We start from the raw sequence: 24,959 nt of genomic DNA on the forward strand, positions 1-24,959 counted from the left end.
AGATGAGGAGATATCAATCAGATGAGGGAGCTATCAATCAGATGAAGGAGCTATCAATCAGATGAAGGAGCTATCAATCAGATGAGGGGGCTATGAATCAGATGAGGAGCTATCAATTAGATGGGAGGCTATCAATCAGATAAGGAGCTATCAATCAGATGAGGGGCTATCAGTCAGATAAGGAGCTATCAATCAGATGAGGGGCTATCAGTCAGATGAGGGGCTATCAATCAGATGAGGGGCTATCAATCAGATAAGGAGCTATCAATCAGATAAGGAGCTATCAATCAGATGAGGGGCTATCAATCAGATGAGGAGCTATCAATCAGATGAGGAGCTATCAATCAGATGAGGGGCTATCAATCAGATAAGGAGCTATCAATCAGATAAGGAGCTATCAATCAGATGAGGGGCTATCAATCAGATGAGGAGCTATCAATCAGATGAGGAGCTATCAATCAGATGAGGGGCTATCAATCAGATAAGGAGCTATCAATCAGATGAGGGGCTATCAGTCAGATGAGGGGCTATCAATCAGATGAGGGGCTATCAATCAGATAAGGAGCTATCAATCAGATGAGGGGCTATCAATCAGATGAGGGGCTATCAATCAGATGAGGGGCTATCAGTCAGATGATCATTTAGAAGAAGAACCAGGTCTCTAAACTTTCCGTTGCCAGCTGTCCGCTTAAGTAACTAAGTAATCACATGACAGCGACCGAGCCAGTCACATGACCCTCCCCACCCACACTCGACGCTGACACTACACAACTGTCAACAGCCATCACGTGTGCGGCGCGCCAGCTGATTGGCTGTCCTACGTGCCGCTCCTAGCTGCAGTGCCCGCCCACCGCTAGAGACGTGACGGGGTACTGAAGCTCGCCATGTTGTTTGTCCTGGTGACTGAGGAGAGCCGGGGATCCTGCTAGAGAGAGCTCCCTGACCGCCGCCGCCGTCCTCCTTCTCTGTTCCAGGCTGGAAACTTTATTAGCAACATTCCCAGAACAGGTTGGTGCTGGTCAGTACTGCGCGCCTCCTCAGGTCATGGCGGGCGCTTCTCTGCTCCGTAGACTTGTGGTGTGCGGCGTTATACAGGGAGCGGGGTGCGCTGTGTGACTCCAGTGCAGGGGGGCTGTGCTGGGACACCATCATTACCAGTGTGTGCCACAGGGAGGAGCGGCTGCCTCACCCCTTATCTCCAGGACAGGGGTAAGGAACCATGGCTCTCCAGCTGCTGCAGGGCTACAGCTAAAGACTAGGCTGCCCAGGCATGATGGGAGTTGTAGTTTTGCAACAGCTGGAGGGCCAAGGTTCCCTACCCCCTGCTCCAGGTGGTTGTACAGGGGGGAAGGGCCACATGTCCCAGGTACAGGGGGCTCAGGTATAGGTACCAGGTACAGGGGGCTCAGATATGGGGGGGGGGAGCTTGGGTACAGGAGACTCAGGTAAGGGGGGGGGGGCTCGGGAACAGGAGGCTCAGGTACAGGGGACTCAGGTACGGGGGAGGGGGCTCGGGTACAGGGGGCTCAGGTACGGGGGGGGGGGGGGCGGGGGGCTCAGGTACGGGGGGGGGGGGGGGCGGGGGGCTCGGGTACAAGGGGCTGCCAGTGCTGTCAGTACACAGTGATCACTGGAGCTTGAAGAACTCAGTAAGGTTCTCCTATACTTTGTTTCATTTCCTCCTTGCATTCAGTGAATGGAAACAATTAACATAAGCCATCTCTATGTAACTCTGCAGTGTTACCTGTGCAGCTGTAGTGAGGAGGGGTACAGTGCACTCCATACAGTCCATACTGTGCAGCTGTAGTGAGGAGGGGTACAGTGCACTCCATACAGTCCATACTGTGCAGCTGTATAGTGGGGAGGGGTACAGTGCACTCCATACAGTCCATACTGTGCAGCTGTATAGTGGGGAGGGGTACAGTGCACTCCATACAGTCCATACTGTGCAGCTGTAGTGGGGAGGGGTACAGTGCAGTCCATACTGTGCAGCTGTAGTGAGGAGGGGTACAGTGCACTCCATACAGTCCATACTGTGCAGCTGTATAGTGGGGAGGGGTACAGTGCACTCCATACAGTCCATACTGTGCAGCTGTATAGTGGGGAGGGGTACAGTGCACTCCATACAGTCCATACTGTGCAGCTGTATAGTGGGGAGGGGTACAGTGCACTCCATACAGTCCATACTGTGCAGCTGTATAGTGGGGAGGGGTACAGTGCACTCCATACAGTCCATACTGTGCAGCTGTAGTGAGGAGGGGTACAGTGCACTCCATACAGTCCATACTGTGCAGCTGTATAGTGGGGAGGGGTACAGTGCACTCCATACAGTCCATACTGTGCAGCTGTAGTGGGGAGGGGTACAGTGCACTCCATACAGTCCATACTGTGCAGCTGTAGTGAGGAGGGGTACAGTGCATTCCATACAGTCCATACTGTGCAGCTGTAGTGAGGAGGGGTACAGTGCACTCCATACAGTCCATACTGTGCAGCTGTAGTGAGGAGGGGTACAGTGCACTCCATACAGTCCATACTGTGCAGCTGTATAGTGGGGAGGGGTACAGTGCACTCCATACAGTCCATACTGTGCAGCTGTAGTGGGGAGGGGTACAGTGCACTCCATACAGTCCATACTGTGCAGCTGTAGTGAGGAGGGGTACAGTGCATTCCATACAGTCCATACTGTGCAGCTGTAGTGAGGAGGGGTACAGTGCACTCCATACAGTCCATACTGTGCAGCTGTAGTGGGGAGGGGTACAGTGCACTCCATACAGTCCATACTGTGCAGCTGTATAGTGGGGAGGGGTACAGTGCACTCCATACAGTCCATACTGTGCAGCTGTATAGTGGGGAGGGGTACAGTGCAGTCCATACTGTGCAGCTGTAGTGAGGAGGGGTACAGTGCAGTCCATACTGTGCAGCTATAGTGAGGAGGGGTACAGTGCACTCCATACAGTCCATACTGTGCAGCTGTAGTGAGGAGGGGTGCAGTGCACTCCATACAGTCCATACTGTGCAGCTGTAGTGGGGAGGGGTACAGTGCACTCCATACAGTCCATACTGTGCAGCTGTATAGTGGGGAGGGGTACAGTGCAGTCCATACTGTGCAGCTGTAGTGAGGAAGGGTACAGTGCAGTCCATACTGTGCAGCTATAGTGAGGAGGGGTACAGTGCACTCCATACAGTCCATACTGTGCAGCTGTATAGTGGGGAGGGGTACAGTGCACTCCATACAGTCCATACTGTGCAGCTGTATAGTGGGGAGGGGTACAGTGCACTCCATACAGTCCATACTGTGCAGCTGTATAGTGGGGAGGGGTACAGTGCACTCCATACTGTGCAGCTGTAGTGAGGAGGGGTACAGTGCACTCCATACAGTCCATACTGTGCAGCTGTATAGTGGGGAGGGGTACAGTGCACTCCATACAGTCCATACTGTGCAGCTGTATAGTGGGGAGGGGTACAGTGCACTCCATACAGTCCATACTGTGCAGCTGTATAGTGGGGAGGGGTACAGTGCACTCCATACAGTCCATACTGTGCAGCTGTATAGTGGGGAGGGGTACAGTGCACTCCATACAGTCCATACTGTGCAGCTGTATAGTGGGGAGGGGTACAGTGCACTCCATACAATCCATACTGTGCAGCTGTGGTGAGGAGGAGGGGTACAGTGCACTCCATACAGTCCATACTGTGCAGCTGTATAGTGGGGAGGGGTACAGTGCACTCCATACAGTCCATACTGTGCAGCTGTATAGTGGGGAGGGGTACAGTGCACTCCATACAGTCCATACTGTGCAGCTGTATAGTGGGGAAGGGGTACAGTGCACTCCATACAGTCCATACTGTGCAGCTGTATAGTGGGGAAGGGTACAGTGCACTCCATACAGTCCATACTGTGCAGCTGTACAGTGGGGAGGGGTACAGTGCACTCCATACAGTCCATACTGTGCAGCTGTATAGTGGGGAGGGGTACAGTGCACTCCATACAGTCCATACTGTGCAGCTGTAGTGGGGAGGGGTACAGTGCACTCCATACAGTCCATACTGTGCAGCTGTAGTGAGGAGGGGTACAGTGCACTCCATACAGTCCATACTGTGCAGCTGTATAGTGGGGAAGGGTACAGTGCACTCCATACAGTCCATACTGTGCAGCTGTATAGTGGGGAGGGGTACAGTGCACTCCATACAGTCCATACTGTGCAGCTGTATAGTGGGGAAGGGGTACAGTGCACTCCATACAGTCCATACTGTGCAGCTGTATAGTGGGGAGGGGTACAGTGCACTCCATACAGTCCATACTGTGCAGCTGTAGTGGGGAGGGGTACAGTGCACTCCATACAGTCCATACTGTGCAGCTGTATAGTGGGGAGGGGTACAGTGCACTCCATACAGTCCATACTGTGCAGCTGTATAGTGGGGAGGGGTACAGTGCACTCCATACAGTCCATACTGTGCAGCTGTATAGTGGGGAGGGGTACAGTGCACTCCATACAGTCCATACTGTGCAGCTGTATAGTGGGGAGGGGTACAGTGCACTCCATACAGTCCATACTGTGCAGCTGTATAGTGGGGAGGGGTACAGTGCACTCCATACAGTCCATACTGTGCAGCTGTAGTGAGGAGGGGTACAGTGCACTCCATACAGTCCATACTGTGCAGCTGTAGTGAGGAGGGGTACAGTGCACTCCATACAGTCCATACTGTGCAGCTGTATAGTGGGGAGGGGTACAGTGCACTCCATACAGTCCATACTGTGCAGCTGTAGTGAGGAGGGGTACAGTGCACTCCATACAGTCCATACTGTGCAGCTGTATAGTGGGGAGGGGTACAGTGCACTCCATACAGTCCATACTGTGCAGCTGTATAGTGGGGAGGGGTACAGTGCACTCCATACAGTCCATACTGTGCAGCTGTATAGTGGGGAGGGGTACAGTGCACTCCATACAGTCCATACTGTGCAGCTGTATAGTGGGGAGGGGTACAGTGCACTCCATACAGTCCATACTGTGCAGCTGTATAGTGGGGAGGGGTACAGTGCACTCCATACAGTCCATACTGTGCAGCTGTATAGTGGGGAGGGGTACAGTGCACTCCATACAGTCCATACTGTGCAGCTGTAGTGGGGAGGGGTACAGTGCACTCCATACAGTCCATACTGTGCAGCTGTAGTGAGGAGGGGTACAGTGCACTCCATACAGTCCATACTGTGCAGCTGTAGTGAGGAGGGGTACAGTGCACTCCATACAGTCCATACTGTGCAGCTGTAGTGAGGAGGGGTACAGTGCACTCCATACAGTCCATACTGTGCAGCTGTAGTGAGGAGGGGTACAGTGCACTTCATACAGTCCATACTGTGCAGCTGTAGTGGGGAGGGGTACAGTGCACTCCATACAGTCCATACTGTGCAGCTGTATAGTGGGGAGGGGTACAGTGCACTCCATACAGTCCATACTGTGCAGCTGTATAGTGGGGAGGGGTACAGTGCACTCCATACAGTCCATACTGTGCAGCTGTATAGTGGGGAGGGGTACAGTGCACTCCATACAGTCCATACTGTGCAGCTGTATAGTGGGGAGGGGTACAGTGCACTCCATACAGTCCATACTGTGCAGCTGTAGTGGGGAGGGGTACAGTGCACTCCATACAGTCCATACTGTGCAGCTGTATAGTGGGGAGGGGTACAGTGCACTCCATACAGTCCATACTGTGCAGCTGTATAGTGGGGAGGGGTACAGTGCGCTCCATACAGTCCATACTGTGCAGCTGTATAGTGGGGAGGGGTACAGTGCACTCCATACAATCCATACTGTGCAGCTGTGGTGAGGAGGAGGGGTACAGTGCACTCCATACAGTCCATACTGTGCAGCTGTATAGTGGGGAGGGGTACAGTGCACTCCATACAGTCCATACTGTGCAGCTGTGGTGAGGAGGAGGGGTACAGTGCACTCCATACAGTCCTTACTGTGCAGCTGTGGTGAGGAGGAGGGGTACAGTGCACTCCATACAGTCCATGCTGTGCAGCTGTGGTGAGGAGGAGGGGTACAGTGCACTCCATACAGTCCATACTGTGCAGCTGTGGTGAGGAGGAGGGGTACAGTGCACTCCATACAGTCCATACTGTGCAGCAGCCACCACATACATATTAGACACTAAAGAAATGGTCACACCTAAATCCTGCCCTGGCCAAGTGCTGCTCACTCCGTGACTTATGCAGCCCTAACCCAATCCCTGACTACAAGCCCAGATCATACAAGTATCAGGTATAGGAGAGAGCTGACTAACAATTAATGTCTTTAATTGCAGTTATTAAAAAACAAAGCCGGGAACAGATCATAAATGTAGGAGTGTAAAGGAAAGGCTGAGACTTCGCTTTTAAAATCTATTCCCGGCTTCTTATTAAAATAGTTGATATGAAAAACGTGAATGTGTGAACACACCCTAAAGCTTTAGTAGAATTAACCCTTTGTGGGTAACTTCCTGATCCCAACAGAGCAGTGAGTGGCACAAATGAGGGTGAAAACACGAGATGTCGGCAACATGTTTACAGGCAACCTTGTGATGGTCGTACAAATTCCAACATACGAGGTGGTGCACATGTATGGTGGACTATGGGAAGGCTGGGACGCGTATGGTGGACTATAAGAAAGCTTCTGGTATTATAATAATAATAATAATGTAGTAAGGTTGACAAAGGATGCATGAAAGGAAGGGGTATGGATGATGGATATATTCTGTAGTTGTACATATGCATTAGTGTTATTTGCTATAAGGTCCTGTCCAAGCCTGTTTTAAAGCGCTCTACTGTTTCTGCTGTGTCCAGCTCCTGAGATAGTAGTTGTTGGACACCAGCTTCTGCAAAGTGGATGAAATATCCTTTTTGTGGTTTATATCGTTGTCACACTTTCCTTAAAGGGAACCAGTCAGCACAATTGTGCTGATATAGCTCCCAGCTGCACTCAATAGATCTCCTATCTAGCTCCCTCCCATACCAGCGGTATCTTTATATCCAGGAAACTAGTCGTCTGGGCAGAGAGATGTCCATGACTAGTCACGGCACTCTACCTGTCAGAGCGCTCAGCAGGGATGATCGACAGGTAGAGAGACACATGAGTAACCTATCACCCCCGCAGAGTGTGCTGAAAGGCAGAGAGACATGACTGGTCGCGGCCCGGACACTGCCCACATGAATAGTTCACTGCTCTCCTCGTGCACCTGATTGAACAATGTTTTTGCCAGGTTATAAAGGCAACCTCCGACATGGTAGGAAACCTGATGGGTTCCCTTTGAGGGCTTTTTAGCACAATTTCTGATGTACTTGGTAGCTTTGGATGAATTATGGCCACAGCAATAGAATATGATGGTTATGGGTACTGCAGAGTAAAGATACCATATTTGTATATTGAATACAATCTGTGCAGATTTGAGGCCATTCTTTATTTTTTGGACTGTTACATCTGCACAGATTTGAAGTTTGTGTCAAAGTCTGCGTGTACCACTGGCCTTAAACGGTGGTGTGACATGCCGTCCGATACATGAAATAGATCCTATGTTGTAACAACACTATATGCTATCAGGTTGTCACAGCACTGCCTCAGAAAAGACGTGCTCACACTTTGCAGACAAAAGCCACACAACAATTGTAAAGGCAGGGCAAGTAGCAGAGAGCAGGGTGTAAACTCACTCTCATAACGTCCAGAAAAGCTTTCCTGTGTCTCCTGTCCCTGCCTTATTATACAAGATGGCCCTAAGTCAGCCATATGTTATGAGCACTACCAATGCAGGAGCTGGACCCCTGTGCTTCTACATATTCACCATAAGGTTCTTTATTCTAGGTACTGTTCAGTTGAACATCAGCAGTTCCAGGTAATGTGAAAGTCTTACCATCTTGTGAAATCAATTTCTAAAGTGAATCCCACAATTTTACTGGCCAGGAGTCCCATCTCAGTACAGTGGAAAAAGAAAAAAAAAGAAAATGTCCAAGGCTGAGTTCACACTGAGAAAGTTTTGTGCTTAAAATTCCTCACCTATTCAGCACTGGCAGAATATGGGCCGAATTCGAGCAGAATGCCAGAGTTTAAAGGGGTTATCCAGCGCTACAAAAACATGGCCACTTTCTTCCAGAGACAGCCCCACTCTTGTCTCCAGCTTGGGCGGGGTTTTGCTGCTCAGTACCATTGAAGTGAATGGAGCTTAATTGCAAACTGCACCTGAACTGGAGACAAGAGTCGTGTTGTCTCTGAAAGAAAGTGGCCATGTTTTTGTAGTACTGGATAACCCCTTTAAGCCACCATTGACTTCTATAGGATTCCTCTAGCAGAATCCGCCCAAAGAATTGACATGTCAATTCTTTGGGCAGAAAGCGGATCAGCAGCAGAAAATTCTGCTTGGAAATTCTGCAGTGTGAACAACAGAGCAGAAATCCCATTGAGCACAATAGGACATTGCTCAGTTCGTATTTTACGGGAGTAATTTCAAGCTGCAATAAGAGAGGAGGATTCCTCTTCAATTCCTCACCTATTCCTCAGTGTGAACCCAGTCTAAAGTGCCATTCAGATCCTCAGTTGCAAATGTTAGATTTGGCAATAGGAATAGTGCCACATTCTCCTCTTTTCAAATCCATTCCTGGCTTTGGCTTCAAATCTTTGGCAGATAATCTGTCAGATAATCCTTCTATCTGCCAAAGATTTGAAGCCAAAGCCAGGAATGGATTTGAAAAGAGGAGAAATCTCAGGATTTCCTTTATGACCTGATCTCTGTTTATAGTCTGTTTCTGGCTTTGGCTTCAAATCTTTGGCAGATAATCTTTCTGTGTAAATGGACCCTTAATGAAGTTAATTTAAACTATTCATTTAATTTTAAGATGTAATAACGTGACTAAGGGCCCTTTTACACAGAAAGATTATCTGACAGATTATCTGCCAAAAGATTTGAAGCCAAAACCAGAAACAGACTATAAACAGAGATTAGGTCATAAAGGAAAGCCTGATATTTCTTCTTTTCAAATCCAGTCCTGGCTTTGGCTTCAAATCTTTGGCAGATAATCTGTCAGATAATCTTTCTGTGTAAAAGGGCCCATAGTCAGTGGTATCAGATTTAGGTCCATAAATAAAATCACAGAAATTGTTTGGTTTGGGCCGGGTAATAGGATATTGGCTTTGTGGTAATCGGGAGTCTGTGTAGCTTTGCATTGTAGATTGTGTCTGTATCCTGCTAAGTAACAATGGTCCTTTTTGCCAGGAACACTGACGTTTTGTTCTATTATTGATGCAGATGATTCCTTGTAGCATATAGGTCGGTCTGTGTTCACAGTTGCTAGCATTATTTTAGGTTTCGAACTGCAAGGAAATGAATGGGCAAGTTGCATATGCCATCTTGTGTCCCTTTCCCTTTGTTCTTTTTGTCGGTAACTCCCCTGTATAGCGTTAGCACAATTAGCTTGTGCAATGACGTGACTCGGGGCAGGATAAATGATGCTTCTTAGCAAGGGACGTACATTAAAAATAATAAAAAATGAGATTCTCTGCTAGTCTGGGGCTCAGAAGGTCTAGTGGGGACACATTAGGCATTAGAAGGCTATGTTGTAGTACTTGTTTTACAGCTAATTTTAGGACAACTTGGCAGCACAATGGAGACCTAGCCTCAGGTTATTCACATGCACAGGGAATTTGTCTAGGGTAGGGATGCCGGGTTATAGGTAAGTTGCCTACAACTCCTACATCTTAGGGTACAAACACACACACCGTATACGCAGCAAATACGCAGCAGATTTGATGGTGTGTTCAGTTATTTAGATCTAATCTGCTGCTTATTTGCTGCGTATCGCAGCAGTAAATACGCTGCGTATACAGTGTGTGTGTTTATACCCTTAGGGTAGCTTCACACGTACCTTAACGGTGCGTTTTTTTAAGGGTAAAAATCGCACCAAAAACGCCCCGTTAAAAACACAGCGATACGGTACGTGTGAAGCTACCCTTAAAGTGATACTGTCACCCCCTTACTCCATGTGCGTTCTCCACACCATCCACAAGGTTAGATGCTGCACATTCTATATATACCTGTATAAAACATGTATGTGCCTTGTCTCTGCTCTAAAATGGCTTAATTTCATCAGGGGACCGTGTCACCTAGGCGGGGGTTCACAGCAGGTTGGCTTTCTGCCAAGCCAGGAGATGGGGCCTGACTGATGCCCAGACTAGTTGACACTGATGAAATGAAGCGAGAGTAAGGGGGGCTGGGGGTAACTGATGAAATGAAGCGAGAGTAAGGGGGGCTGGGGGTAACTGATGAAATGAAGCGAGAGTAAGGGGGGCTGGGGGTAACTGATGAAATGAAGCGAGAGTAAGGGGGGCTGGGGGTGACAATGTCACTTTAAGAGTGCAAAGATTCCTTTATCCAAGTCACTTGCCATTGATCTTCGATACTTACTCCTATGGGGACAATACATTTGGTGTTAGATTGCTGTCAGAGATTTGGAACATTGTAAGAATGGCTGAAAGTTTCAGCATTCAGGAGCCCTGACTCTCTGTCCCGGTCACTGCAAGAAAGGTTTCTGTCTTCTCACATTTATTCTGTTCTGTGGTGACCTTCTTTTCCTTCCCATTTCTTCCTCTAAGGGGAGGCACATGACTTTTGATCAGACTTCATGTGAGGCGTGATCACTCTTATTATATGGTGGCCTCATGACTCATTGGAGACTACAGTCATTTTCAGTGGGAATTGCATTAGAGCTGCTTCCGCTGACTCTTCTAGTTACTGCTTTTTTAATCTACTTAATTTTGTTAATGTTTTCAGCTCAAATACCGATCTTCATACAGACAATAAAATGGAACGGATCTCAAGACAGGCTACAGAAATGGTGGAATGATCTGAAGCATAAAACCTATTATGGTCCCTTTACACGGAGCGATAATTTGCACAATCGAACGATTAATGATTTCAAAGTAACAATGTGTTTTTTTATAACGATCAGTGTTTAGCTGGAACAATATATCGTTTGAAGAATTCGTTATCACAATCGTTTTAAGATCGCTTAAGCCCATCACACATAGGGTGAATCGTTGAAAGAATGTTTAGACAAAGCGAATGAACTATTGAACGATTTATCGCTCGTCGCTTGATCGTTCGCTGTGTTTATACAAGCCAATTATCGCTCAATGCGATCATCATCGCAAACATTTGAACGATAATCGATCCGTTTAAAGGGATCTTGTTCCCTAGCAGGTCAGCACATGACCCCTAGTTCTATCTATTTTCTATGGATCTGCCAGAAAGAGACAAGTGCTGTTCTCGGCTCTTTCCAGTGACTCCATAGCTGCCATAGTCTGCTCACAACAGTGACGTCAAGGAAGTGTTCTCCCTTATCTTATGCTGCTAGTTCTAAAGGCTGAGAAGGTCGGTTTTTTGAATATAAAAAAAATCAAGGCTCCAGAATCTGCAAGCAATCCAATGTGTGAATAGGGCTATAAAAATAGCATCAGGGAGGGAATGGGGGCTTTAGGAGAGGAAAGTGCATCAAGTGGTGCATCAGCGTACAGAGAGAGGAGAAAACTCCCAGCAAAGGGGAAGGGAATTGCACATTCCTTGGCGTCGGTCACAAGGGAGAAGAGATCCCTCGTGAGCTGTAGAAGGGGGAAGCATGCTCACATGAGAGGAGTCTAAAACTAGAGGCTGGATTGCAAACTGCACATCCAGATCTGATAATCAATGATGGAATGAACTTTGCAGCCTAAAACAAAAGTTGAGCAACAAATGTAGAGATGTCAATAGCCTAAAGACAAAATATTGTTTTACTAATTCCCCCCCATTAAGGTATATATTTTTATGCACATTTATCGAAGAAAATGTCTTGTTTGTTTTTTTATTTCAATTTGTTTATTGTATGTCATAAAACTTTTCATTTTGACACCTTCTGGTAACATGCCCCTGATTCAGTCAGTTGGGCCTTGTAGTCCTTGTTGTATATGGCGGTTGCCTTAGAGTAGGGATCTGTCTGTCCTTTCTCCCATAGTCATCTGCTGGCCTGTCTGATGTTCTCCTGCTACCGTCATATGACTCGTCTGCGAGGTGGAAGCAAAGCTTGCATGGTGCTGTATTCTTCCATACGGCTTGTCAGCTGCTTATCTTTCATAAAGGTTTCTTTCATTGTGCAGTGTGATTTTTTTCGGCTTCTGTTGTTGGGGTGTACGGCTTTCTTAACATTTCTGCTGACTATAGACTGTACAATATAGGAAGGCCTTGTAAAACAATGGATAAGCTGCCAGACATAGCCATATGGAGCAAGCCTGGATACCTGTGTTTTGCTTGTGTTGCGTGTTTGACCCTCTGTATAGAAACACGTGGTAAACCATACTCTTCCATATAGCACCATCCAGTAAAAACAACTCCTGTTAACTATAATGCACATTATACATTTTTTTTGTACATGGAAATGTATCCCACTGTATGCCTATACATATTTCAGAGCCTTCCTTTGGAGGTATACACTGGAAAGTCTACCTGACGTCAACCAGAAGGTGTTTTCCCTGTGATGGTACCCTACAGATCATGAGAACAGGGGTCCCATGTCACCCTGGTTGAATGGAGCTTTGCCTGTTGTTTACTGGCTCTCACAACCCTGATGCTCCTGTATAAAGAAAAGTCTTTATTGGTCCTTTACAGTTGTCATTGGCCAGGCATGCTTGGGCAGAATTTGAGTATAGACCGCCCGCTGTGGTCTACTTCACATACATAGTACACCCAACAGGCTGCAGTGAGGCAGGTAGCAATGCTTGTGCTATCAAAGAGTATAAAACAGAGGGAGCAAGGTTCTTAGGTAAATACAAGTAGGGCTACAGATGCAAAAATAGTTCAGAAATAATACAAATTGTAATATATGATTTTTGGTTCATTTCCATGCTGCCGGTCCCCTCAATCTCGGTCATTCTTTATAAATTGAATAGTAATGTGACACCACTTGGATGCCACTGCCCTGTAACCCTATTTGTAGATCCTACTAATCCCCTTTAAGGGTGCCTTTACACAATCCCAGTGTGATATCATCTGGCCCCCTGCTCATCATCGCTTTGTTTCCAGTTTCAGCAGGACAGGACACTGCAGTTGCTAATAATTGACTTTTATTTTTTATTTACGTACCAGCAAGCCCCGCCCCCTGTAGTAGAAGATGCCCTGTATTATTCAGAAAACATTGTCGTCTGCTGAGGTTCCCTATGTGTAACCTAATTGGTTGGGGGACTGTATCCAATTGGATGTTTTAGGACCCAGATACTGTACAATGAAGGACTAGACAATTAATGATAAAGTAGAAGAATATTTATTATACTTAGCTTCGGTGATAAAGATGAGTTCAGGTCAGTCTGGGGAGCCCCGTCCACAAGGTCATGTGGCCCAGAAGTCGAATCAGCAGTCTGGCTGGACACAGCACTCTGGTAGCAGTTCTGTTCCAGTTGAGGCTGCTGACTGCACCCAACTAGGAGTTTTTATACTATTTTTTGCTAGGGGTGAGGGAACTAACTCATAACCATTTTTGAAAGTGTTAAGAGTTTCCCAGGACTGACCATCTGGATAACTTGAGCAAAATAGATCCAGGTATTTAGACAGTTGTTACACCACCAACTGCATCCTCCAGTGTTGATGCTACTGGGGAGGTTCACAGCTGTTTGACACGAACATATTGACAATTACAAAAGGGAATGAGTATACATATGGGTTCCCACACACACAACTATAATGAGTTTCACACACATAGCCATACAAGGCCAGCTAATCTATACATATATATACGATACACAGATATAAAGCAGTAATCAATAGATATAGGTAGGTCTGAATATATATATATATATATATATATATATATATATATACACATGCATCCAAACAAAACATGTATCCAAACTGAAAAGAGACATTACAATTATGTCGCCCTGTTACACTCCACCCCTGGCTCTTTTCAGTTAATAGGTACCCATTTTTAGAGGCAGAGCTTGAACAGTGTTGCTGGTACATTTGGTGATACATGTTATAAGAATACGAATACATATGTATATTATAATGCCTACTAACAACAGATGTAGAGTTAGTTGCAAAATGCCACCAATCCATCCACCTATTCCCTTGAACCAGTTTAGTGGATTTAACCAGCTGAACCAGTCAGGGAAGTTTGGATTCCAGTCTTCTTGTGAATTTGCTTTCCTGAATTCTTCTTTTAATACTTCAGCATGTTCCACATCATGCATAATCCTAGCTATACTAGCGTTATCTACATAATGACAGCAAGCAGGTCCTACTACTTGACATAAACCTCCTTGAGCAGCAGTTAAGTAATCTAGAACTAAGGCGTGTTGGTTAACTACAGTATTCAGCATCATTAATTGGACAGCCGTATTATTTAAGGCATCAAATATATCTTCTGTGATATTGTCGAATAATTCCCCTAATTTTTCAATGGTATGGGCATTGTGTACAGCTAACCCAATAATAGATAGTGATAAACCAAACTTCTTTTCCCATGGCAGATGAGTTAGTGGTTTGGCTCTTATGGCGGACCTTTTATATAAAGTATGTTTGGGTATTTTATTATGAGGTATTTCATTTCTTTGATATACCCATGTAGCAGGAACCACTCGAGCTAGAGTACAGGTTCCGCCACCACCACGAGGTACCCATCTATATGCATTGGTACCACATACAAAAAATATTCCAGATGGTAAAATAAAACCAGGATTAGCTAATGCTTGGCCTACATAGGAACCTAATGTGGTAGCATTTTTGTGTAAACACCAGGTAAGAGGTGGCATCCATCTAATTGAGGGACAGTTTGTTTTCCCAAGGACATATTTGTGATCTGGTTCACTACAATTCACTCTGAAAGTATCATTCGCTTGGAAACTTATATCAGTGTGAAACATGTTATTAAATTTCCAGAGTGGATCGTGAACAATAACTTTAAGGCGTCCTCCAAATAAACATCCAGTAGGATGATCACAGGAAAAACTAACCTTAATGTCCTTATTAAAAGGTATTTTTCCTAAATTTCCCCCAGTGGCATTCATTTGAATACATGAATGGCCAGTGGAAGAAGGTCCACAAAAATGTGCATTTCTCTGGTTTTCCGTAAAATTCATAATCCACCATGGATTTTGTGCCCATGCAAGTATTTTCAATGACAATTTTGTGGTACCCCAGTTACTTAAAGTGTTATAAAATAAGTCAGGTGCACATCCTGTCTGAAATAGTTCTTCCTGTGTGAGGGGAATAGCCAAATATGGCATAGTCTTTGATGAAATAGGGGAATGGGAGCAAAGCCAACAGTCCATTAATTTAGTTCTGGAAGCAATTGATTCATGCATTTTCAGAAAGCGGTTATTCCAGGGCTCTTCCAGTTTATGATGAAATTCATCCCCCATTAACGGTTTCACCAGAATCACCATCATCATCATTATCATCAGGGCCATCTCTGCTTAGATCGGGATCAATCTGTAAGAAGGAAGATAAACAGGAGAATCAGTCCCTTCATACAATACAAGATATGTATTTCCTTGTCCTTTCGCTATGACTTCCCCTACTTTCGGTTGCACTCTCTTGTCCGCCACACTTGGCGCTATCCACACTTTCCTACCTGCCTCCATTATTTGCACTTGCAATTTTACCTTCAATTCTTTAGGAACTATTATTACATCACCTACTTTTTCCCCCTTAACTAACATACCCCACTTCTGTGGGATAAGTTCCACACAGTATTCTCCTTGCTCATCTTTCCTCGCTTTCTCCACCCAATCACACCATTCAGCTATAGATGATGCAGGGACAAAGTAAAAATGATTGTTTCCCTCAACATGCAAAATGTTAGTTGGAATCAGATAATTACATGGGGGCGATTCTTTTTCTCCTCCCACCACCCATGGGGCATTTCCAAATTCCCTGTCTTCATGTGCCCTCACTGGTATCTGTGTTGTGTTGGTGTTTGTCAAGGCTTTCCTTGTGGTCACTATCAAAGGTGGTATGGTCCTGTCATTTCCCTGTCCTAACATGCGTTGAATTGGGGTAGAACCTCCCACCACCCGCTGATTCAGTAGTTGAGTGGCCTGAGCTAACACCCTATCCCATCCCCTCAGTGTGTGAGTAGGTGTAAGCTTTTTTATTTGTTCTTTCAGCAAACCATTCATGCGCTCAATAAGGCCAGCTGCTTGAGGATAGTAAGGAATATGGAACACCCAGTGTACTCCATTTTCTGTCGCCCAGTCTTTGACTTGTCTGCCAGTGAAGTGGGTTCCATTATCTGATTGTATTTCAACTGGTGTCCCGTAATAGGTGGTTAACAAAGTCAATAATTTCAAGGTAGTTGCTTGATCTGCTGAAGCAGTAGGGCATACGACAAGCATGCCTGAGTAGGTATCTACTGCGGTCGCACAATACTTGACATTTCCCCTGCCAGCTGGTAAGGGACCAATGTAATCCACTTGCCACACTTGTCCAGCCTGTTTGCCTCTGTATATATGTCCTGGATCTCCTTTTAAAGTGGCTCTTTTTTTCACAGTCTGACATATAGGGCATTTAGCTACAATGTCCTTGGCTTGAATAAATGTGATGGGAATCCCTTTCTTCTGTGCCCAGTGATAGGTGCCTTCTGCACTCCTATGGCCACACTGAGCATGAGCCCAATCTCCCAAACATTGTAGTTCAGTGGATTCTTCACAAGAAAAAACATGTGTCAAGTCATTGTTAGGTTCATTGTTGTGAGCATCAACATGCCCTACTCGAATAGATCTTAGATGGGCTTGTTCCCAGACAAATGCCCACAAACTTGGGCCACCCCAGATTTCTTTACCATTGACTGTCCAGCCATCTTTCTGCCATGTAGCCATCCATGCTGTTAGACCTTTAAAAACAGCCCAGCTATCTGTGTAAATTATGATAGATCCTTCATTTTCTTCTATCACCATTTGCACGGCTTGTAGTTCAGCATATTGGCTAGATCCTCCTTCTCCTGTTTGATGAATGATTGTTTCTGTAGCAGGCTGATATGCTGCAGCTACCCAGACACGGCCTTGGCTGGTGATTGTAGCAGACCCATCTGTAAACCAAGCCTCTTTTCTCTCTTCTGGGGTAAGCTGTTCCCATGGAGGGGCCTCTTGGCAGGGGCCTCCACCTATCTGCAAAGGTGGTGCTTCCTCTTCTGTGGCCTCAAAAGTCACATGGCCTGCCAGCTGTTGGCTCACCAATAATGGTTCCTGAGTTGATAGTCCACCACGTTCACTTAGGTACCATTTCCACTTTTGTAGCGTTGGTTTTTGCGCCACAGCCGTTCGGGCACCTAGTCCTTCCTGTCGAACCCATCCTGCAATAGGTAGGTCAGTTCTTATAGTGACAGGTTGTTGCTTTGTGGTAGGCTCCACATGTTGTAACGCAGTGTAAGCAGCTAAAAGCTGTTTCTCCAAAGGGCTGTATTTTCTCTGTGCAGGTGAAAACTGCTTAGACCAGAACCCAATAGGTGTTTTGTGAGTTCCAGCCATTGCAGCCTTCTGCCACAAGCCCCAGGACATGCCATGTTCAGTCACAGTCACATCTAGGAAAAAAGGTTGGTCAGGCAGGAGAGGACCTAAAGCATTATGAGCTCTCACTGCAGCTTTAGCTTGCTCCAATGCTCTGTCTTGTTCAGGTCCCCATGTGAAGACAGTCTTTTTCCTAGTAACATTGTAGATAGGTCGCAAAATCAGTCCCAAATGTGGTACAAATGAACGCCAAAATCCCAGCACACCCAGAATGCTTTGTGCTTCTTTGACAGATGACGGAACTTTTAAATTGGCAATAGTGTCTAGCACTGGTTCGGGTATGACCTTCTGTGGACCTGTCCATATCATCCCCAAGAATTTTACTTGCTGTGCAGGTCCCTGCACTTTATTGGGGTTTATGGCCCATCCTCTCTGTTGCATATGTTTCATCACAGTGTGTAAGTCTTTAGCAACATCGTCCTTGGTGGTACCTGAAAGCATGATGTCATCGATGTAATGGTATAAGGCGCAAGTCAACACAGGCAATTGCTGTAAGTCTCTGGCTACTAGTCCATGACAAATAGTTGGGGAATGCAGGTATCCTTGTGGCACCACTGTCAAAGTATACTGTCGTCCATCCCAGGTAAAAGCGAACTGATCCTCCGATTCCTTGGCAATAGGTATCGAGAAGAATGCATTTGCCAAGTCCAATACAGCATGCCATTCCCCTGCAGTATGGGTGATGTGTTCCACAAGGGATACCATGTCTGGAACAGCTGATGCCAAAGGTGGGGCCACCTTGTTCAGTCCTCGATAATCGATAGTCATCCGGTAACTGCCATCTGGTTTTTTGACTGGCCACAAGGGGGCGTTGAAAGGGCTAACAGCTGGTCGGAGTACTCCTGAAGACAGCAAAGCTTGTATAGTCTCTGAAATCTCCTTGTGTCCTCCGGGAAGGCGATACTGTTTCAGGTACACTGGTGTGTCAGGCGGAGGGATGTACACTGGGGTCCATTTGGCATGGCCGCGCACGATAGGTTTAACTGCAGAGATAGAAAAACAACAGACTGAGGTACCAAAAACATAAGTCCCAGACATTGTGTGTATAGTCTGTCCCTTAAGTATGTCCATGCCTAAGATATTATCAGGTAAATCTGAAACAAGAACTTGTGCTTTAAATATAGGACCCTTTCCTATTCTCAACCTGCATTGTACCCTTTTAGCCCAAGTTTTTTGTCCTCCTAACCCTTCAATGGCCACCCAGGATTGTGATTCCCCCCTAGGATGTCCCTGAAAAAGTGAAACCTCAGCCCCTGTATCAAGTAAAGCTGTAACCCTTTGTGGTGTGCCTTTCTCCTGCCAGTATATCTCAACTGAAGCATATGGGCGTCTGTCCCCTGGCTTCATCACACACACTCTCTTCATACTGGCAGGGGACTCGCCTTCATGTCAATCTAGTGGCTGTGGTACTTCCCACCCCCTCTTTTCCTGCCTCAAGTGTTCAGAAAGTGCGGTTTGTGCAGCATCATATGGGCTTGAATTCTTTTTCCCAGACATGAAATGTGAATTGTCCCTATTTCCATCACTAGGAATCACATTTTTTGGTCTCACTTGGTACAATTTACCCTTTTGTTTTAGATCTTTCCAGCGTTTAAGCAAGTCAGGTGTGGAAATGCCATCGATGTCTGCCTTGCTTACCCCACTGTTCAAAAGATCAAAAAACATTTGCTTTCTGCTAATTACGATTCTCTTTTTCCCATTTGCATCTGTAGTGGATTCAAGCTTCCTAGATTTTTGCATTTTATTGCCTTTCTCCAGCTCCCCCAGCTGTCCTAGCAGTGCTGCTGCCTCATACACAGTTTCTCTCCTAGCATCAATAGCACTTAGCATAGTAAACAAAGCTGCTTTAAGGTGGGGAGGGGCACTCATCAAAATTTTCTGTTTCATTAAATTTGTAAATCTTTCCATGTCAGGTCCATTCCATTGAGCTACCACAGCATACACACCATCAACAGGCAATGGATCTCTAACCAGACCCCCAATACAGCCTATCTCTCTGAGTCTAGTGATTCCTTCAGATAGGGTATGCCATGGTGAAGCATCAATGAGCTCTGAAGGAGTCTCATGTACTTGCACTATGGAATCCCTTATCAGATGTAACAAAGAAAAGGTACTCCCAGTAGTCCTTGCCCTACGCATTTGGAGTCTAACTCTAGCGTCCAAGCACAAACTACCCAAACCGACTGCTTCTCTGTTACTCAATTGAACACCATCCCCTCCTAGGTCCCATACTCTTAAGACCCATGACAATAATCCCTCTCCTGGTTTCTGTCTATACTTATTCCCCAGCTCAGTGAGCTCTCCTGCGGTATAAGTACGTGTCTCCTCTACATAATTTTGCTGAGCTCCCTCAGTATAATCATGTTCCCCAGAAGTTGTAGCCCTCTGAGACACCTCTCTTTTTGATTTTGTTGTTACTATGGGACGCACTTCTTCCTCTTCTATTTCTATTTCCTCATCAGATGAAGATGAGCCCGACCAATCCCCCACTGCATCCCAATTACTTTGCTGTATCAAAGTTCTGACTCTGTATGTACTCCCTTTGCCCGGGGGTGGTCTTTGTTTTCTCCGTCTGCGTGTTTGTACAGTACGGACAACATAATTGGAAAATTGAGTACTTAATTCCCCATTATGTTTTTCAATATCCCTTAAACAGGTCCGCAAGAGAGTCAGTTGTTCAGTAGCTGCCTGCAGCTCCTTCTCAACTGCTTCTCGCTTTGCTGTCTCCTCCTGTAGCGCCTGCAAGCAAATCCACCCCACACTTGCTGCGGCCTTCTGCTCAGAAGAATTATATCGGGATAGATCTAACCCCACAGCTGCTTGACAGGGGTCAGCCAAGCACTGTGGCGCAACATATTTGTTGCACTCACGGGCGATGGGAGCCCAGTGTCCGGAACTATGCACCCACAAGGGAAGTGGACCCGTGTGCTGATTCTTCCCCTTTTTACTAAATCTAGCAGCCATCATATCCTAGCCACAACCTTAATCCCTTCACCTGGACCTATGCTATAGCACAAGACCCCCAACAAACAAAGCAACAATCAATAGCTAGGACTAACAGCCCTACTTTCCCACAAACACGATAATTATGCAAGGTTCATTATACAGTATCCCACTTCTGACACCATTTGTATCCAATTGGATGTTTTAGGACCCAGATACTGTACAATGAAGGACTAGACAATTAATGATAAAGTAGAAGAATATTTATTATACTTAGCTTCGGTGATAAAGATGAGTTCAGGTCAGTCTGGGGAGCCCCGTCCACAAGGTCATGTGGCCCAGAAGTCGAATCAGCAGTCTGGCTGGACACAGCACTCTGGTAGCAGTTCTGTTCCAGTTGAGGCTGCTGACTGCACCCAACTAGGAGTTTTTATACTATTTTTTGCTAGGGGTGAGGGAACTAACTCATAACCATTTTTGAAAGTGTTAAGAGTTTCCCAGGACTGACCATCTGGATAACTTGAGCAAAATAGATCCAGGTATTTAGACAGTTGTTACACCACCAACTGCATCCTCCAGTGTTGATGCTACTGGGGAGGTTCACAGCTGTTTGACACGAACATATTGACAATTACAAAAGGGAATGAGTATACATATGGGTTCCCACACACACAACTATAATGAGTTTCACACACATAGCCATACAAGGCCAGCTAATCTATACATATATATACGATACACAGATATAAAGCAGTAATCAATAGATATAGGTAGGTCTGAATATATATATATATATATATATATATATATATATATATATATATATATATATATATATATATACATGCATCCAAACAAAACATGTATCCAAACTGAAAAGAGACATTACAATTATGTCGCCCTGTTACAGGGACACTCACTCATTTGCCCCCCTCTAGGCTGAACCCCTAGCTACGCTCCTGCCACTGACATAAGGGAACAGAATGTTGGAAAGGACTAATGCTTGATATTTGTTTTTGACCTGGAGAGATTCTGTGACTATGTTTCTTGAGAAATACTTAGTGTTTTTTTTCTCCCTTTTAGTTGCTGAGTGATGTCGGACAGTAAAGAGGAAAGGTATGAATACAAATTTATTATTGTTCCTTTCCTAAACATAGTACTGAATGAGAACACCATTTGTGGGATTTATTGTCAAAATGGGGGAGGGGGGGTTAGAAAGCTGTTGTATTATAAACAAAACTGTGGGGGAGCTTTCTGCTGCTGCAAGCCACCTCCCCTTCCTCTAGGCCTCAGCTAAAGCCCGTGCTGGGCCGTGGCTGGTAGAGGATGCTATATACTTATGTCAGCTGTAGCCTGCAGGGCTCTCATGCTGCTTTCTCATTATTCGCCATAGACTTTTGGAGCACACAGGGTCACAGTGACTACAGTACTTTACTGCTGTGCTTTATCAACCGGAAGATAACTAGACAAATACTATATGAATATGATATGTAGCAATGACTTGAATAAATGTTGCACAAGACCAGGGTGTTGTCCTGTTCAGATCAGCAGCTATTTCTTAACTGTTTGTTAAGGCCATAATTTATCTTTGTGGAAAAAGTTTTAATTTGTTTGTTTTTTTCCTATCCCTAGAAGGACATATTGAAGAAATTTTCCGTAACATTTTTACAATGGCATCAAAGTCTTCCTTACTGAAAGTAATCCTGCTGGGAGATGGAGGTGTAGGGAAAAGCTCTTTGATGAATCGATATGTCACCAACAAGTTTGATACTCAGTTATTTCACACAATAGGTGTTGAGTTCTTGAACAAGGAGCTTGAAGTGGACAATCATATGGTCACCATGCAGATCTGGGACACTGCGGGCCAGGAACGGTTCAGGAGCTTGAGGACCCCTTTTTACAGGGGATCTGACTGTTGTCTGCTGACATTTAGTGTAGATGACTTGCAAAGCTTTCAAAACTTAAACAATTGGAAGAAAGAATTCATCTACTATGCAGATGTCAAGGAACCCGATAATTTCCCATTTGTGGTTTTGGGAAACAAAATTGACATCAGTGAACGCCAAGTATCGATGGAAGAAGCTCAAATTTGGTGCAGAGACAATGGGAACCATCCATATTTTGAGACGAGTGCAAAAGATGCTACCAATGTGGCTGCAGCATTTGAAGAAGCGGTCAGAAGGGTTTTGGCTATTGAAGAAAGATCAGACCAGCTGATCCACAATGATACAGTTAATCTACATAGAAAACCCAAGCCTAGTTCAGTATGCTGTTGACTTGTAGTTTTTTGCAGTGACCAACACACAACAGCTATTGCACCCAGGGGAGCCATTCATCATGTAAGGCCCGCTCGAGAAGAAGCTGACCAGTTTCTCACACTGGAGTTTCATTAATAATTCTAATAAAACCACTTTATGGAGAAGCCATATACCTAATAAGAGGTAGTTGGAGACTATGTATTACACATGCAGTGTAGCTTACTCCAAATTAATGTGTGTATTAATGTAACTAACATTACTGTAATGGTGTGAGCAAAGAAAAACCTAGAGGTTACATCTAATGTCCCTGTCTATCTGTATGCATCTGTAAGAGGAACTACTTTATACCAATTTATATTGGCGGAGTACCATTACATGCCCCCTTCTGCAGTCTTGAGCCTTTCTATACTTTGGTGTGGAAACTTTTTTTTTTCTGCCTAGCCTATTTCCAATAGAATCTACTATTTGGTACTTTAACCTTCATTTTGTATATTGGAGTTATAGCTGTTAATTTAAGGCTTAGTTTAGATCATGTTTTAGCTGGGTTCACACACAGTATATTTCAGGCAGTATTTGGTCCTCATAGCAACCAAAACCAGGAGTGGATTAAAAACACAGAAAGGCTCTGTTCACACAATGGTGAAATTGAGTGGATGGCCGTCATATAAGAGTAAATAACTGCCATTATTTAGATACAACAGCCGTTGTTTTAAAATGACAGCAAATATTTGCCATTCAATGATGGCCATCAAGTCAATTACAACATTATGTGAACAGAGCCTTTTTGTGTTTTCAATCCACTCCTGGTTTTGGTTGCTATGAGGACCTGACATGAGGACCAAATACAGCCTCAAATATACTGTGTGTGAACCCAGCCTTTAAGTGTATGATTTAGGTACACATTGGGACATATTTAACTACATAGATATACAGGAAGGGGGGATACATCGCAAATAGGCTACCATTATATCTCTCCACGTAGGAAAGTGCAACACACTACACTTTCCTATGCAGTCACAAAAGGTATGCCAACAGGACACTCTACGTACACTGGCGTACGCTTGGTGCATGGAGGTTGGAAATAGCCTTCCATAGTTTTGCAATTATGTTAGGGTATGTGCACACTGAGGAATTCTCGCAGATAACTTGCCGCGGATTACACCTCTCGTCCCCGCTTGACTCTCCACCCGTCCCATAGGCTCCATTCTATGCTCGAGCAGATTCCGAGCATGTCCATTCTTTGGACGGATGGCGGAATCTGCCCGAGCATAGAATGCAGTCTATGGGACGGGAGGAGAGTCAAGCGGGAGTGTGCGGGGATGAGCAGCGGAATCCTCTGCAAGTTATCTGCGAGAATTCCTCTGTGTGCACATACCCTAACTTAGTAGATGACCATACCTGTAATGTGATGATTTTAATATGGTCTCTCTATATCATCACTTGGGCCATTTCAAAGAATTATTGCTCCTTTTATATAATGTTTGTGCCTTCTCTGAAGCATGGCTACATCGGTAAAATGTCAAAAAGGAGTGCTGATATATCCGTGCATGGACAGACACAGGCCCAATTGGTTCCAGCTAGCGACTACATCCAGGTCATTTTCCAAATTGAAGCATGGTCCTTTGTGCTTTTACATCTAGTTCCAAAACTGTATATGCCACGAATATGACCCAGTCACTAACGGACTACGCTCAGGTTATTGAAATAAATGGGGCCTGGGCATGTCTGTGCGCGGATATGTCCGCACTAGAGATGAGCGCAGCTCAAGTCTGATGGTTCAGCATTTGAATACTGGTAGCTATAGAGGTTGCATGCTTGTGTTGCACTCGACTCTAGTCAGCACCCCTTTTTGACATTTTGCCAAAGTATCTGTGCCACAGCTCTGGGGCACAAACATGATGTAAACCTAACCGTAGTGTTAAAACAGCATTGACAGCTAATCATGTGTTAATCAGCGTTCTACCCCCCCCCCCCCCCCCCCCCCTATGCCCCCCAAACCACTTGTACCTTTGGATAGCTGCTTTTAATCCAAGATCTGTCCTGGGGTCCGTACAACGGGGAATGCAGTTATTGTAATAAAAACAACTTTTAATCCTTCAGCGCTGTGTCTAATGGCCGGGGCTTACATTTGTATATGCATTAGGCTGGCACCACCTCTGTCCTTCCTCCCCACCCTCATCATTAGGAATGATCCAGAAACATTTAC

General features: G+C 45.4%; 1 protein-coding gene across 2 annotated transcripts; it reads left to right on the forward strand.

Moving 5' to 3' along the window:
• The first annotated feature begins 774 nt into the window (after positions 1–774).
• On the forward strand, positions 775–23,048 carry RAB9A (RAB9A, member RAS oncogene family). 2 transcript variants are annotated; one of them, XM_069971019.1, is made up of 4 exons: positions 775–1,008; positions 7,836–7,866; positions 21,579–21,611; positions 22,128–23,048. In XM_069971019.1, the coding sequence occupies exon 4, from the start codon at positions 22,166–22,168 to the stop codon at positions 22,769–22,771; it is 606 nt and encodes a 201-aa protein (XP_069827120.1). In that variant the 5' UTR covers positions 775–1,008; positions 7,836–7,866; positions 21,579–21,611; positions 22,128–22,165; the 3' UTR covers positions 22,772–23,048. The 2 variants fall into 2 exon arrangements, with proteins under 2 accessions (XP_069827120.1, XP_069827119.1); XM_069971018.1 differs by lacking the exon at positions 7,836–7,866.
• The last annotated feature ends 1,911 nt before the right edge of the window (positions 23,049–24,959 follow it).

Source organism: Dendropsophus ebraccatus, chromosome 5 (genome assembly GCF_027789765.1).
Source record: "Dendropsophus ebraccatus isolate aDenEbr1 chromosome 5, aDenEbr1.pat, whole genome shotgun sequence".
Taxonomy (NCBI): domain Eukaryota; kingdom Metazoa; phylum Chordata; class Amphibia; order Anura; family Hylidae; genus Dendropsophus; species Dendropsophus ebraccatus.

Bases quoted from the DNA above. Each gene is read 5' to 3' on its own strand.
- RAB9A (XM_069971019.1), top strand. From the start codon at position 22,166: ATGGCATCAAAGTCTTCCTTACTGAAAGTAATCCTGCTGGGAGATGGA.